General features: G+C 36.1%; 1 protein-coding gene across 7 annotated transcripts in view; it reads left to right on the forward strand.

The window, feature by feature from the left end:
• GABRG2 (gamma-aminobutyric acid type A receptor subunit gamma2) overlaps window positions 1–17,065 on the forward strand; it is a 68,972-nt gene that overhangs the window by 36,524 nt on the left and 15,383 nt on the right. The window contains exons 6-7 of one of the 7 annotated variants that reach the window (XM_059825654.1): window positions 14,563–14,584; window positions 16,582–16,591. The exons of the other annotated variants lie outside the window; for them this stretch is intronic. Of the exons in view, the coding sequence (XP_059681637.1) occupies window positions 14,563–14,584; window positions 16,582–16,591 (32 nt within the window). The remainder of the gene's footprint in view (window positions 1–14,562; window positions 14,585–16,581; window positions 16,592–17,065) is intronic. 7 annotated transcript variants of the gene reach the window in all.

Raw genomic sequence — 17,065 nt, forward strand, 5'->3', positions numbered from 1 at the left:
ATACCTCAGACCAGGAGGAAAGAACTAGTTTATATCTTGAAATTCTTTCAATCAATACGTTGCTATGAATTTCATAAAATTATGAGACAAACTGCATTTCTACTCACTGTTCCAGTGTTTTTGAATGTACAAAATACTATACACTATGCAAAACAGTTTGTGAATGTGCAATTATTCAGGACAGATGGAGCTTCTGGTATTCCTAGTTCATTTCTGTGACTGGGTAGTTCCTTTTTTAGACCAGACATTGCCTATTGCTTTTTCACAGAGCCTGTCCTGAATTTTTAATTAGATACAAACACATTACAAGACTAATCAATAAATAGCAATTCCACAAGCTGCACAGGATCCACGACATTGGTGAGGCAATATCTGTAAATTCCTTTCTATTTTCTTCCTGTTCTGTGTTTTGCAGGGCTAATGAGAGCTGTGCAGCAGAGACAGTGTATTGATCATAATTGATAAACAGTGTCAAATTGGTAATGAAATATTTATCTTGCTATACATCTATTAAGCCACATAAATAGGTCTGGATCTGATTTCTGTTTTATTAGGAAAATGTGGTCAAGACTATTATTTTGTGGAAGAGAATGTATTTGCAGATTTTTACACTTTATTTTAATGTGGTATCATAATGAATTGAACTATTGGCAGGCATGCAGTCCTCAGAGGTTTCATAATGCTCAAGAAAAACAGGAGTCTTCTCCCTAAGCTTCTTTATTAAGTCAAAATATGATATGACAGGTACATATCATATTTGAAGATCTGTATTGGGAAATAGGCCTGACATTAAAAAATGGCCATAGGTGGATTGCTGCTGTGCCTAGAAATCCCTTACAGCCCCATACACAGCTCTAGCTTCTAGTATGCATTGGTTATAGCATATGGCACTGTCAGGGAGATCCCTCTGAGAATTGAAAACATTCCCTGTCTGAAGATTTTGATCTAGTGAATAGGTACAAGACACTAGTACCTGCATTTTGCTTTTGGCAGAATTTAAACATACTTTGCATCTACTTAGCAGAGCAGCAAATAATGGCATAACCTTTAAGTCAGAAAACCCAGCTTACAATTCAATTGTTCTGTGTATCTTTATTGTTCTCTTTATAGTTTAGGAGGGTATTTATCTCAATATCCTTGTTTTTGGAAAAGCTATATTAAATTATTACCTTAAATATACGTGCTAAAAGAATACTGTCTCTGTAGGACAGTGAAACATTTAAAGCAGTAGGCAGACACAATGGACTGAAAGGCCTATTTTTACGTTGTTGCTTCAAAGGAAATACTCAGGTCTAAGCTAATATCCTTAAGGTAACTCTAAGATATCTTAATAACTATACCTTTAGATTTTACTCCTAATATAAATATTCTTGTCAACTGTCCAGAAAGAGAGCACCAGGGAATATTTTTACTTATAAATTATTCTTTTTTTCTTTTCATGTAAACTCTCCCTCATTTTAAACTCACATGAACCACTGTTTAACAATACTGTACCCAACATACCATTATTTGAAAGAAAATACAGGAGGAGTTGAGTTATTTAACTTTCAAATACCACCATTACAAAGGGTTACAGACAATTTTGTGAGCTGGAGGAGGATTTTTGTTATGGTGGTAGCTTACAACAGTTTGATGTTGCTGTCAGGGAACAAAATCAGTCTAAGGTAAGTACTCCTGCATATTTTTTGAAGGATAATAAATAACAAACATTTATTGAATACAAATAACAAACGTATCTCAAATAATCCAGATACCCATATCTGTTCAGTCATTCACCAAACCATAGCAATTAATAAATGTTTGCTGAAGTTATAACTGTTGAAAAGTTTGTTCATTGAAAATAATTAGTCTATGTTTCAGGATCAAGTCTTCAAAGAGGAAAGATGTAGTGCAATTCCCTCCCTCCCATACCTGTTGTATACTCCACACGCTGTCATCCAAGTTGGTTAATTGTGCGGCAAATGAGGATTTATATATGAATTCACATGATTGCATAAATGAACTACTTCAGTAAGCAGGCTTTTTGGTTCCTCCCTGTCATGCAGACATCCAAGATCTATGTAGACATGCACTTTTTCAGAATGGCAAAATCAGAACACCTTCGAACCATTTATCCTTCTATAAACCCTGCAAGGCAGACAAGACGACAGGGTTAAGCTGAAAGCTTCCTGAGAAACTGGACAATGATTTGCAGACAAGAGGGACAGAGGCCTCTCCTGAAATGGCTGGGAAGGACTTGAGTCAACTGCATTTGGGTCTCTTCTGTACTCACTGCTTCAGCCCTTGGCAGCATCCCAAGAGACCTGTGACAATCTGCACAGTTGCCTTCCCACTTTCTTTATTCATCCAAATACCTCTCTGTTCATCATCTAGTCTGTAGCTGTTTTTGAAATTACTATGGAGCCATTCCTGTGACAGCAGAGCAATAGGAAAATCCATGCCACCTTAACAGTATAGGCTAAGGAGCAGGGAATTTAACACAAATTACATATCCAACAAGAAAACCTGTGGATCCAAGTAATACATATAATTAATAGCTAGTTTTGGCCTGTTTTTCTGTTCCACGCTCAGTTATGACCACAATAAAAAGGATCTTTCCAGTTTGTGTGGCAAGTGTAGTTGCACCCATGTGAAATACGTTTCCATAATGCTGTTAGCTGCTGAAAGACTCCATGGAAAGAGCTTGATGGTAAGCAGTGAGAACTGCCAAGCCATGGCAATAGCAAGGGAGCTGTGTCTGAGGATTGAAGGGCCATCACCGCTTTGGTCTTAATGCAAAAAAGCATCCAAAGACTCCTTAACTTTGCTATCTCTTTCACAATGACGGGCTAGATCTTCATGGTTTAATGGGCAGGAAAAAGCCCCACTATTCTTCTGGAATCAATATGTTTAAAATTCTTACAGATTGAAAGAATCTGACTTTTCTGTTCAGGTTCGCATCTGCATAGCTTCAGGTTTAGTCATTCAAGTTCAGCTGCTTCTAACTAATCATATAAAGAGTTGAAAGGCTCTTTAATGATTATTTTCTACCTTTTGAGAGGGGTTAAAGGTTTTCTTAAAATTCCAATGACAGTAATTCAGCCCTTTTTTACTCTCAGTTTTTCCTAGACTCGATGTTAACTGAGTCACCCCAGCAAAGTAAAATCATGACTGTCCCGGAAGAAAAGGTGTGCTGGGGCCTGAAACCTCTTTCAACCCACCCCAGTATGACTTCCCAATTGAACAAAGACTCTTGAGGGTCAAGTTTATTTTTCTGAGTTTGTCTTTCTGAAGGTTTGCCATATCTGAAAGCACAGCTTGCTACAGTTTAAACTGAGCTTTAGAAAGGTCATTTAAGGATAAAAAGGATTAATATACAAATAACCAGAGAATAAGGGATAATGTGGAATCTTACAAGCATTTCCACTGAACCTAATGCAGGGTAATTGCAAAAGCACAGCTGTTAAAGGCAAGATTGGTTTTGTAATAAATATAGTCTTGTGGATATAACAAAACAGTGGCTTTAAGAAATAATTATTTGTTCATTTAATAGCAAGAAAATAATTAGATCTTTTAGGAAATTTAAATTATTTAAAAAGAAACTAAAAACATAATTTTGAATGGTTTTAATTGTATGATAAAATCAGCAAATTAACAGAATGAGTCTATGTCTTAAAGCCTTTCCTGTAAATAACTAAACATACAAATTTTTTGTGATGCCTGTAATGCCCCTATGAATATGTTTTCATAAGTGCTGATGACTCTTTGAGACACTAAGCATATTAACATCCCAACTCCCTTTTTTAATTCCTATTTGGTAATGAAATCATCATACCCCATCCACTGATTGACTTGCACAGAAACTGTTGCAATATCATAAGAGAAAATTACTGTAATTCCAATCTTTGCAACTGGAGCTAGATCTAATTATAACGAATTCTGGTGAGAAATCTTTGGTTCAAAAGGATTAGACACAATGGCTTAACAGTTAAAGAACAATGTATATTCACAATTATTTTACCATTAAAGTAACTCTGAATATTAAGCATTTTTTTAGAAGTTTTTTTCATAGTGAATAAGTATGTTTAAATTATTGATTTAAATAAATAAATGTTTTATTGTGCTGTTTAAATAATTAAACTTCAAGCAATCCTATGATAAATTGGAGGGTTCCTGAGCACTTCAGCCTTTCAGCTGTAGAGTCCCAAGGACCTGTAAATTGATCAGCACAGCACTGATGGTGGATTTCCTCATTGATGTTTCACTTCTAGACCCTTTCTGTGTTCAAAAAATGTGTCTGTAGTACAATGATTTTAAGATAATTTCTTTCACATTTTTTCCACTGGTCTTACCTTAATCATCATCTTCCTGCTGTTTCAGTGGAGAAAAACATATTTGTTAAGGATGTTTGAAGGTGGTGACAGCTTAACGTTGATGATGTGTATAGTGTAGGGATAGTTCATTTGGATTTGCTTGGGGCACATATATGTCCTAAATAATAAGCATATGCCTCTAAGGCTGTTCTCACACAGCTAAATCCCTTCAGTTTGCAAGTGCAATTTCTAGCTTCTCAATCTCATGTCATTACATAGCATTTTTAGTAACCTACTTATCTAAGATGCTGTGTTGTTGGGGGAGGTTGTCACTGTATTTGAATAGATAGAATTGAAAGGCTCAGTGGAAGTAAGACATACAAGTCTGCATAACAAGAGTATGCAAGTCAGGTGGCATTGATGGGAGCTAATAATAATCCAGCAAATATCCCATGTAAAAAGCAAATGAAACTAATTTAACACCACTAAGTTTAAACAGACCTTCCCAGAGAGCTTTGATTTTTAATTTTTGTATCAAATAAAACAGGAGAAACAAAAAGAAAATAGACCAGGGCATTAAATGAAAATGTGTGCAGTATGCACAAATTTCTAAAACTCCTGCAATACATTGAGATTATACAATTTTCTACTTAAATTTTTAGATATGTGTTATCTACAATTCCATAAAACCACCCTATAATGTTGACAACACATTCTCACAGAGGAATAGAGTAGCATAATATTAAGCTTGGTAGTAATGTTCAAATATTTGTCATTAACATTTTATGTTTCACAAACATTAACTCCCTCAATTTTTATTGTTAAAACAGATTCTTAATTGTAAATAGAGTGTGTTTTAGCATAGGCTTTTTAAACAAGGCATAATTGTCCTCATTTTGATGTACATTATAAAAGCTATAAATATGCCACTTATCTCAAAAAGTGATACAGTCTATTAAGCAAGTTCTTTGCTACTCTCAAGAAGACTGCATAATTAAGGCTAAAGAGCTGCAGGATAAAATTTATGTAATAATACTGTCTTGTATCATGCCCTACATAGGAGAATTTTAAAATATTTTTCAAGATTTAATGCATAAAGTACCACAACACCCTTCATGTGTCTTAATGCTAGGGACTAGAAATGATCATGAAACTAGTCAGCAAATTGCTATTTGTTCTCTCTTGTATATAGTTCTAAGAATTGAGAAAATTATCAAAAATCTCGATTATCGCAAATAACGTGTTCTTATTGATTGTAGCTCAATTTCTTCGCTTTTAATCTTGAGAATATGAGTTTGAAGACGAAGTAGAGTCGTACTGTGTAGGTAACAGTCATACAAGGTTGTTTCTGTTCTGTGAGTGTATAGGTTAAAAAAAAAAACAACCAAACAACTCTCTTCCCTTGCCCCCCTCCAAAAGCCCTAAAATGAGTACACACCCTGTCCATTCAAATTACAGATAGCAAAAACTATCTGACCTTAACATCATTTCTCTAGTTATGCAAAATACAAAAATATGCAGTCAATAAAGAACTGGTAGTGATTTCTTAGATTATTTTCTGCTGTTATCCAGTAACATTTACTTAAAATAAAACAAGTTTGAATACTTCCTACCATGCTTGTTCACTGAAATTTCCTTTCTTATATCACTGTAGCAAACTACTGGTCTGAAAAAGAGCTATTAGATTGATTCAGTTACAAAATCATAAAGTGAAACAGCAATTTCTTGGAACTGCATATCTTAACTTTGGTTGTACAAGTGCAACAGCAATAACCAGGGCAATTCATGACAGCATGCTGTCACTCTGGCTATGTTTGCTCTAGTGCTAAGGATTTGATCTATGAAATAAGAGTTCTTGAATAACTCTCTCCATTTGTTGTAATGCTGGGAAAAGCAAGAATATTATTGAATATAAAGAAATTACTTTTCTTTTTGCTATTATTACTTATTAAAAATAATAATTGTCAAAAACTGTATGACTAGATTTAGCAATACTGCAGAAAAAAAGAAGTACACTTTCAAGTATAGGTATAGGAAATCCGTGATGTCCTTCAGTTCTGAGATAGACACTGTATCTGTGTTGACAAGAAAAGCAAAGAATTTCACTGGGAGAATTAGTTACTAGTGAATAGTGCAAATATTAAAAACCCATTATGGCTCTATAAATCAGAGAAGAAAAGTGAAAGAGGAGAAGATCAACCCTCGGAATACTGGAATATGGAAACATGACATTTCTCTGAACTCATGAACTGGTTCATTTTATGTGCCAAGAGCAAATCCCACCAGTGCCCCAGGGAGGAAAGGTACCCCAGTATCCTCCCACAGAGAGTATGGCAATTTGTGTTAGAACACAGTTCCATTGGTCGCGGTAGCATTATTTCAGGGCTTTGTAATGACTAAGACTGTTGGTGTTGAACTTCCTACCAGTCAGCTGATCTAGGATAACCCAGCTGGCATGTCATTAGATGTGGTAGTGGCTATTCTGTGCGTGAGGGTGAATCATTTTATACTTGCAATAGTTACCACAGCTCAAGTTACATTCTGAAACAAGTCAATATAAAGGCAACCACAAGCAGAAATTCCCCTGCTGAGTTTGCCAGCTTTGGCACCCACCTCTTTTTCATTAGGTAGCTTTACAATTAACCATACCCCCTAAACATAATGCTGTGCTGATGAGGCTGATGCATTGGGAGGAAAAAAATCTCTGCCTCTTACCTCTTTCTCTCTGGCCCACCTCATTCCTAGTGCCATGTCCTTAAAAGTTTAAAACGTATTTTTGTTCCCTGGTGTGATAAGAGATTTTCTCTAGGGAGAATTAAGTAAGAAAAAGGAATAGTTCTGTGTGCAGAAGGGCTGATTTCTTATAGATTTGCATCTCATGGCAGAATTCCCTACTAACTAATGAATGTGTAAATGCCAATTTAAGCTTTTTCAGGAGCTGAAGCATTCCTCACAGGTGTTCTCTAAGTCAGTTCTCTGGAGTCTAACAAGAACCAAATTCATGCCTTAACCTTTCTTGGGAGGAAGAGTGTATGGAGCGGCTGATGTTGTGGAAAGCAGTAGGGTAGCATTATATGACAATATAATCCCTCAAATCCCCCTACCTGTCTTTTTGACACTTTGCAACTTTTGTCTTAATAGTTATAATTGATCAATGTTTTCAGAATTATAAACAAGGAGGGCCTGAGGTAATATAACCTTGATTTATTTTAGAGGAACAGGATAAAAAGCAATATGTTTCTCTAAGTTTTAACAAAAGCTTTAACAGTACCTTTTTGAGGCTTACAAAAAAGGGCTATTCATTATTTGTTTCATTTTTAATTACACTTCACAAGCCATTGTAATTCCTATTTCTGGATGGGACTCAAGCTCTACGAGCCAAAATATCCCAATGAGAATATTGGGAATTAAAGTGAAATCAGGTAACAACTGAAATAATCTGAGAAGTGTTCAACCTAATATTTATAGATTGAAGAATGGCAATCATTTTATGCACAGTTCAGCTAAACAGTTTGGGTTTGGTTTGTGGAATTAAAGAAAAGTTATTTTCTAATATATACTGAACTTTTGTATAAAGATTCTCTAGCAGATCTGAGAACAAAAATTTTACACATAAAAGTTCTTAAAGTAATATTTGACTGTAGCACCTCTGAAAATGAGAAAATTCAGCCCAAGCTAAAGTTCTTCAGATATAGAGGCTACTTTTCAGATAAGTTAGTTAAATGAGGAAGCTTTATTCTACCTGTACTAGCTAAAATCAAAGATAAATGTATGATAATTGTTAACATGCCTATCCGAATGCAGTACCACAGGTACTACCCATGCACAAAACTTAGAATACAAGCTAAAAAAAATTTAAAGGAAAAAGTGGACTTTCAAAAAAAGGCAATGAGGAATATTTTTTTTGATATGGCAAAGCTGTAATTCTATAATTCGCTTGGGGAACGCAAACTTGGGGGTTACAAACTCTTCTAGATATAATTTCTATGAGAGCGGAATTTTAATCCAAGATCAAGGTTGCTAGCTCATGGTAATACAATTAAAAAACAAATAAATTGTTTCATGTTGAGAGCTGCTTGGAGAATTTTGTTTACACCTGTGTTCATACTTCCAAACATTCACTATGCTTAAAAGGTCTTCACATAGAGTTGTTAGGATCAAGAAACAAGGAGGAAAGTACATCAGTAAAACATGTCTTTTTCAAAAACAACCATCAGTCATCTTCTTTTGAACTTATTCTACTTCTAGAAATAATAAAATGTTTAAAATTCATCTGGCTGGTAACTGTTGGGAAGAAATTTGAGAACACTGCTGTCATTTCCACGGTAAAAACTGAAAGTCATGACTAAAAAACAAACCTCCGACTTCTCTTTTTCACTCTACTGCAGTATTTTAAATGCTCTCTTGGCTCTGGCTACTCTTTCTCTCCCACCTGCCATATGTGCATATAAATGGCAAAGTGCTTGCTAGGGAATGGGGCCAGCAGAGCTGAACCAGAAGGGAGGCCTGCTGCTGGGAACAGTGCCGTGGAAGAGGCCTGCTGCATTTGCCTGATGGGAATGTTGGTTTCTTGAAGAAAAGTGGATGGCATTTCCATATTCGCATCCCTTCCAGGAAATTAATGAGCCCCTTCAAAGCAAATTTTGTTTTGTCGGGTGTAAGAAGTTATCACTTGCTATTTGATTGCTTTGCCTCTTGAGTTTTGAGTATCCTTCTCTCTTACAGCATCTGAGGTAACATCATGACTGACTTTGTCTCACAGAGAATCTCTTGAACAAGATACACCTGCAAGATATGAATAACCACTGCATCATTTCTACAGTCAATCTATCATCTCAACCCTTAAGTCTTTTATGATAGCAACCTCCACAGAAAGATAAATGCAAAAAGCATTAGATGAGTCTTTTAGGCATATTAACCTTCCCTGGTGCCTAGCACCATTTTCAGCCTTATCTCTCTGTGGAGTTACAAACACAGCAGCTGAACTTCTAAAAAACAATGTAGGAGACCTTACAGAGGTCTAGCTTCCAGTGACTTCATATTACATCACTGGTGTGTAGGGTACACTCCAGCCTACGTGGTAAAGCTCAATCTACAGTTCCCTCACCATAGTCCTGTGGGACTCCAAATGCATCCTTCTCTGTGTGCCACACAGTGATTCAGGTCCGGAATTGCCGGTTCATTTTTAAAAGCTTTCCAGGACGTAACATTTTCAAATGTTAAAAAAGGAAAGCCTTAAAAAGACATAACCCATGGGATTCACAGTGTTATAACCTCACTTTTAAGAAAAGATTAAGAGGTTACTCTTCCTGTCCTGAAAACGTACAATGTGATGGTATTCACACTGCGACGTGGAATGGATGCTCCCAGGGGAATCTGTTTTGTAGTAGCTGTGAACGTTATCCTGAATATGTCTATTTGAAAAATAGTTCTTCAAAGGTCTCCTCTTGAAAAGGGCAATCCATTTAAATACCTTGTAGGATTTGGACTTGGGTGATTACATACACCTAGAAGCTCTACCTTTATTCCTGTAAAGCTGGTAACTGAAACTTCAAGATGGTATCTGTAATCTTTATAGAATTTTTTTACATTCTAAACTTGATCTGTTTGACTCCAAATGGCAATACTAGTTATAAATTATTCATGAATCATAGCTGTCTTCTGAGACATGATCTTCAAACTAAGCATCCTCTTCATTTCTATTCTTCCCTTCAGGCCTGCTGCATGCAGGCCTGTGGCCTGTCTTACTCTTGCTCTTGGTATTAAGTATAATTTTAGAACATCATCTCATTGTGTGCCATTTTTCATAGCTTCTCTCTTTCTCTCTCACTATTTCTGACACCTTCTACTTTTTAAACTCTACATTTATTTACTATTTTAACCATAACTTAGTTCCTTCTGCTTCAGTGCCTTTATTTCTTCTTGTTCTATGATTTAAAAAAAAAAATTCCCTCTTCTAATAGCTAGAGATTCTGGATTTGACAGCTTCTTTTTCTTTCCTCCAATAATTTTACTTTCTACCTGATGTCAATAATATCCTCCTAGAAAGCTCAAGAGGTTAAAAATACACCCAAACACACTTGCCATCTCTTTTCTTAGCATATAAGTAACTGTTCTATTTGAGCTAGTTTTTTCCATTTCATTTCCTCACCAATCACACCTTAGACTATTTTGCAACACCTGCTTTTGCCAGCGGATGTTTCTGCTGTTGCATGTTAGCTGTGATTGTGAACAAGATTAATTTGCACATTGCTCAAGGTTTGCACCTGGCTTCCGCATGACAAAATGCTTAAGAAACCAGTAACAATTTGGAATCTGAATACAGAGCAGGCATTGCGCTCAGGCAAACCGATAGCGGGAGAATGAGGATACTGTTCACCTCTCAAACATTAGTCCACAATAGCCTTTTCTAGAGGAATATCTAAACTGGAAAACAAATACATTTGTGATATTTTTATTTAAAATTGTTCTAAGTAGTTATAAAACCCCACAAGTATGATTCCGAATATCTTATTTTTAATAGTCATAGATGTGAACTGGGGAGCATTCTTTTCCAGCTAATTTGGCAATCTCTTCCAGCAATATAATGGATTTATCTACTTAAGAATATGGAACAAAACGTCTCCAAAATTCTTCCACATTTCTCACTGGAAAAATACAGTTTTAAGAGGTAAATGGCTTGTTTAGATGTTTAAAGTATGGTTCTAACAAATTTTAGAAGTTTACAAAATGTTGACAATAAAAAGTTAGGCTCAAACAAGTGAGCCTAAACACATATCCAGATTCTTCTTATGAAAATCATTCTAAGCTTTTGTGTGTAGGATTTACGATATTTTAAAAGCTTTTTAAAAGTCATGTATGTATGACTGTATGTAATATAGTCATATATGTAATATATTACTTATTTATGTAATATATGACTTTGTGTCATGTATATTACATAAATAAATGATCTTTTATTAAGCTTAGTTCATGGCAAACCGTAACTCTAGAACTCTAAATCCTAGTAGTCGCCAACTATCTTGAGGCAGATGCATACCTTCCTGAAACATGCACATTAACGGGAGTAACCTGCTCCAATATAGCCATTTGCATGTACAGCAGGAGAAAAGTACAGCTCATGTGGGAGAGAATGTACTTGTGTGAGACAGCACGTACTGCTCAGAAAGTAGGTAGGCAACAGATATATATATTCACTGAGACAGAGAAGGCTGTTCTTCCCATGCCTTGAACAGACCATGCAAGATAAAGAAAAATGTTTTGCTCTTTTGAGCAATGTAGACCTCTGCAACAGCCAAACACAGCATATTTTTCAGGATTCCTATATTTGATATTAGAAAACTGATTTCTTTTGAGTCACACTTATTCTCTTAGGTCAAAGGGTGCTCTTCCAGCCAGTCCAAACTGCATTTCCTCTGCTATGGAGGAACTTTACAAGCCAAAATTCTGGTTAGGACCTATGAAACAAGCTTAAATACATATATGCAGACATGCATAAATTGGCAAAATAGAATATATGTCCTCCAGAATGACCAAACTCTGATCATGGACTAACCATGGGTTATTTTAATTCCTGGTTTTATTTGTGAGAGTTAAATGCAACTGAACTCAACTTATTTGTAGAAGTTAAATGCAACTATCTCAGCTTCAATTCTAGGCAGCCACATATTAACAATTAGAGGAAAACAACAAATACACTTACAATCTACATATCACTATTGTCCCTGTAAAACATCTTGGGGAGGGACTCAAAGCTGAAGTAGCTTTATAGGTTACAGACATAGGTGGGAAGCTTCCTTGTACTTGTTAGTCTAAGAAACCGGTACTTCTGTCAGGCAGCTGTTTCTAAGGATCATTCTACCAGCATCCATGTCTCAAAAAAAGTAACTGTTCCATTCGCAAACAGTAACATCGCATTAAATAAAAGTAGGAAAGAAAAATTACCTTGCCCATAAATGAGTAGTACTGATGCTGGGAACCCTGACAGCAGCTACATTTGGCTGTAGGTTCTGAAAAGTGTCATACAACGTTAGCAGAAGGAGCACAGGGCTCACTTTCCTAGCATACAAATGGACCACTGCTACATACAAATAGTGAGATTACCATAGTAATCGCTATCATGATTTAAAAAAATAATCAATTAATAATAAAACTTCACAAATAGTTACAAGTGTATTATTTTTCTCCCTTCTTCCTTTCACCTTACATATGATACACATACACAGACATGTTCAAGACTCATTCAAACAGCAACTCCTCTTGGTGTAACCAATCTACATACTAAGATAGGTACTGGAATTCCTACACAAGTACTAGTGACTCTCAAACAAGAAGTTAGCATTAGAACTCAGTTTAACAAGGTGTGTGAACATCCCCTCTTCCTCCCTGTGTGCCTGGGTAAACAACAGATTTCTGAAAAATTTAACATGTCAACAAGTAGAAGTCAAAAATTGATTGGGAGGATTCCCTGCAGAATCCTCCCAAGCTTTTCAACATTGAAAGCATTTACAATAAAACCATGAATTTTTAAGCAACAGAATTCTCTTTTGCTGTGTAATTTCATTTTAAGTCAATATTCAACAGCGACAAATACCAGAAGTTTAAAATGCACTTACGCATTGCTGCTAGCTGTGTCTGTCATTGACAAAAGAAACAAAAGATTATGGACTGTCTCTTTCAGTGGCATAATCACTACCTGGTTTATACGCTTACTTACATTTTAATTAACTACTAAATGAATGACTTGGTTACCCTTCAACTACATAGGGGTATCCTGTAATAATGAGGAATATCAGGAATTCAGGATTACCGTAATAATTCAAGAACCCATATCATTTAGTGTTTAGCCAGATTCTGAATATGGACAAGTTTTTCAGTGGAAGGTGCAGTGATCCAATCCTAGATGACAATGAAATAATCTAACTCTTATGCATGTGTCACCTTTAATATTCTTTTTGTAAGAATTTTTTTTTTGTAAGCCCCAATGCATGAGAGTTTTTATTCTTATTCAAAATTCTGTTTTCTGAATTTTCTTATCATCTATACGTGTCACCTTGTTTCCATGTTGTATAATAATTTTTTCAAAGCATACAGCCTCCTTTTCTGGCAACCCAGATACATGACAAGACATGAACATGGCAAAACTGAATGAAGTTTTTTCTTTTCTTTGTATTTTAAGAAAAAAATGTTTGGAAAAATGCAGAAAATTTCAGACCAATCCTTATAGCACTGACTACAAATAGGATCTAATTTTAAATAGGAATATTTGTAAGTTTATTTTATTCTGCTTCTTTGCATGACCATGCCTACATTGGTACTTTTTAGTGTCACCAGAAACAGAATAATAATCAAACATTTTTGAGTTTTCTTTTTTGTGAGAAGCCAAAGAAAATTATTACATCATAAGTATAAATTTAAATAATAAATATTATGTAATTACATAAAATATTTTTTTTTCTTTTTCAACCACCCCCATTAAATATTTCCACATAAGTTCAGAGCAGAATTTGCCAGATGTTGTTGAATCACATAGTGTGCACATGTTCCAAATAACCTCCATGGGGGGAAAGATGGGTTGAGAGAAGAAAAATAGTTGTCCTACAGCTCTACAGCTGTTCAGTAAGAGAGCTGGGACTAGACCTGAGATATCTTGCCTGCTGCTTCAGTGTCCTAATCAATAATCCACACTGCTTCTTTGAGATATTTTGGGGTTATGTTGTTTTCCAACAAGCCAATTTATGTTTTACTATGTAACTTTGTTGGGTACTTGTGCTCAAGGTCATCTTCTTTTATTACTGAGCTGCCCTAACTCTCTGAAGCCCATGACATTTGGTAGCTGATCACACTGAGCTCTGAAGACAGTTGGGTTTGATCTGCACTACTTTTGCTCCTTGATGTTTTGCCTTCCAGGATTTCATACTCGGGTGAATTTTAGTCTTTTCTTGGTTACTTAGATTGGTTTCCTGGGGGTTTAAAACTAAATATTCGCTGATGAAATCTTCTAAAATATTTAAAGGAAGCCAAAAATAAATGGAATTGAAGTCCTAAAAAAAAATTTTAAAATAGTGCTGGAAGTCAAGCAAAAAAGCATGCTCTATTCCTCCGAGCATCCCTCGGGCTCTTTGTTTATGGTACTATCTTTCCAGTAATCTTCCTGTGCATTCAGTGGAAGCGAGATGCTGGTGTTCAAGTGGTACTTTCCTGTATAAATATTTCTTCTGCTGGGGGGTTCAGACAGAATGGATCTGTGAAATCTGTAGCTCCCCTACAGAACATAGCCTCCATACAGTCATGCCTTCTCTCCTCCGGAGAGGAAATAGAAGAAAACATCAAGTTTTATTGCAGCCTCGGGTTATGTAATACTGTCTCCTGGCTCTGAAAATAACTGGAAACATCAAGATCAAGGATTAAATGTACTGTTATCCTCAATTCCTCTTCTCTCAGAATGAAAGGCTTTCAGAGAAATTCCAGAATGACCTTTGACATGCAAGACAATTTATAAAGATGTAAAAGCAAATCTAAGAAGTAGTGTTTTATGAAATGCATTAGTCCTGTGCAGTTATTTCAGCAACCAGAACATGCACAAAGCTCATTAAACAGTACTAATTTCAAGGGAGTTTTCTAACGTGTCTGTAAGTCCGTTGTTATTTAGACCAAAAATATTAAATACTTTCTTTTCTTCCATTATGGTGATCACCAAATAGGCCTGTATCCGATTGGCAAGTACTTCTGAAATTTTAGGAAGCCTACAGTAGAGTACACAGATGGCATGCGGGTCTCTTGTTCAGCCCATGTGGGAGCAGTTCTGTCCACAGACTCATCCATTGACCACAAACAGAGCCCTGATGTCTAGTATCAGAGCATCCGAGATGACACTATGAAGGGAATTGGTCCACCTAAGATCTAACTGTTGTCTGTCCTTTTTGATTGACCATTCACTTTTAATTTTGTTATTTCAGGTACTTAACGTTAGCAGTTTTTAACCTAGGCCTCAAAGTGCCATCTTTAACCTAATTCCCATTTTTACACCTTACATTTATCTTATTACCCCTGGAGATGCCCACACTCCCTTTCCACACAAATCCTTTGCACAGTCGTCAAGGAAGTCCAAATATGTACACCCATGATACAGTATAAAGGTTGTGCTTTACCACCCCAGTGAAACAAAAACAGCCACCATTTTGTGCTTTTTTCCTTGATGCAAACTGCTGAAAATTCCAACATGATAAAATTTACATAGCTTTGACAATTCTTATTTCATGTTTTTTCATAATCCTGATAGTGTGTTTGATCTAAAGTACCAGGGATGTGGTGTACTTCATGCGTTGAAGTATGGAAACAAACAAGTTATTTCCAATTCTCCCTGTAAGAGCAGGCAGAACGGTTGGATGTTGCTGGGAAGCGGGTATACCATCTGGATACCTTCAAATGAATGAAACATATTTCTTATTTGCTCACATTGGTGATTTCGCCATATCTCAACACCTTTATTATTATAAAGATAATAGGTCAAATATTCAAAATTAAGCAAGTCGTTGCTTTAAACATGCGCAGAGCCCTTAGCTATAGGTGTGTATTTTTTCTGAAGCTTTTCCTTAGGTATTCAAACAACAATCAGACATCTAAAAGAGCCAAGGACACAGGATGCCTGACTGTGTCAGGCACAGCAAGATTTCTAACAGAACAGCACCCCAACTGGTTGTGTTGCCTGGAAATTGTGGCTCTCTACTTTCTCACGGTACTTGATATTTCTGTCATCCTCGTATTTTCTCATCTCTTTGTTCCAATTTTCTATCACAGTAAGTCAAACAGATTATTTAGAAACCTAACCACTCCTAACCATTCAGAGATGAGACGCTGAGCTTTCATCCTGGGTTGATGTTTCCTAGGCAGGAGGGGAGTGGGAAAGGGAGCAGAAGGTTCTATAATTTGCAGATTATTTACACGCTGGAGCATAATGGTTCACTCACAGCAGTTACAACCTATTACATCATGCTGCTGCCACATCTGAACACTAATCCTGCACACTAAAAATCCTCCTGTGTTTGCTAATGCCAGTGTAGTATCTTAGCTGCCTTCAAATGCAAACCAAAAAGATCAGTTGTTTGTAATTATGTCCCAAACTAGGAAATCATCATATGTAAATATATAGGGTCAGTAATGTTAATTTTCCCTTTGAATTTCTAGTATTCACAGATAGAACCTTAGAAACAAACACACCTAAGTTTACCCTTCAATCCCTCAATACATTTCCACATGCTGACATTTTTCAACAACAAAAAATTCTTAGGGTGAATCTTGTCCCTGTGAATTCAAAAGGAAGGTGGGAACAACAGTAATAGATTTTAATTACTGTCTAGTGTCATTACATTCTTTCCTCCTATAATTAGAAACTAATGAGAAGTGGAAGACATTCTGTCAAATGAACTGAGAAAACAGCACTTCAAGTGGAATGAGTGGCCAAGGACCAAACAAAATCCAGAGCTGTCGGGCAGAAAGTCATGTCATACATAGAGAAATTTCATTTGCTTGGATGGCTGTAGTGATTCATCTCATTTTGCAGGAGTTTCATCAGCTGGGGTTGTCATTTCACACAAAGATAAACTAATTCCACTTCTTTTCTCCCTGCTCCCACAGGAAATCAAGGTGTTTGATGTCAGACACATTCACACACAGACATGCACATTACTCTTTAAAAACATCAAAAAAAAGAGAACATCTCCCATTCCCTGCCCTCTGCCCTGCTGTACAATGTAGTTAGGATTCATCCTTTG

The sequence above is a fragment of the Gavia stellata genome, chromosome 16, assembly GCF_030936135.1.
Source record: "Gavia stellata isolate bGavSte3 chromosome 16, bGavSte3.hap2, whole genome shotgun sequence".
NCBI classification, from domain to species: Eukaryota; Metazoa; Chordata; class Aves; order Gaviiformes; family Gaviidae; genus Gavia; species Gavia stellata.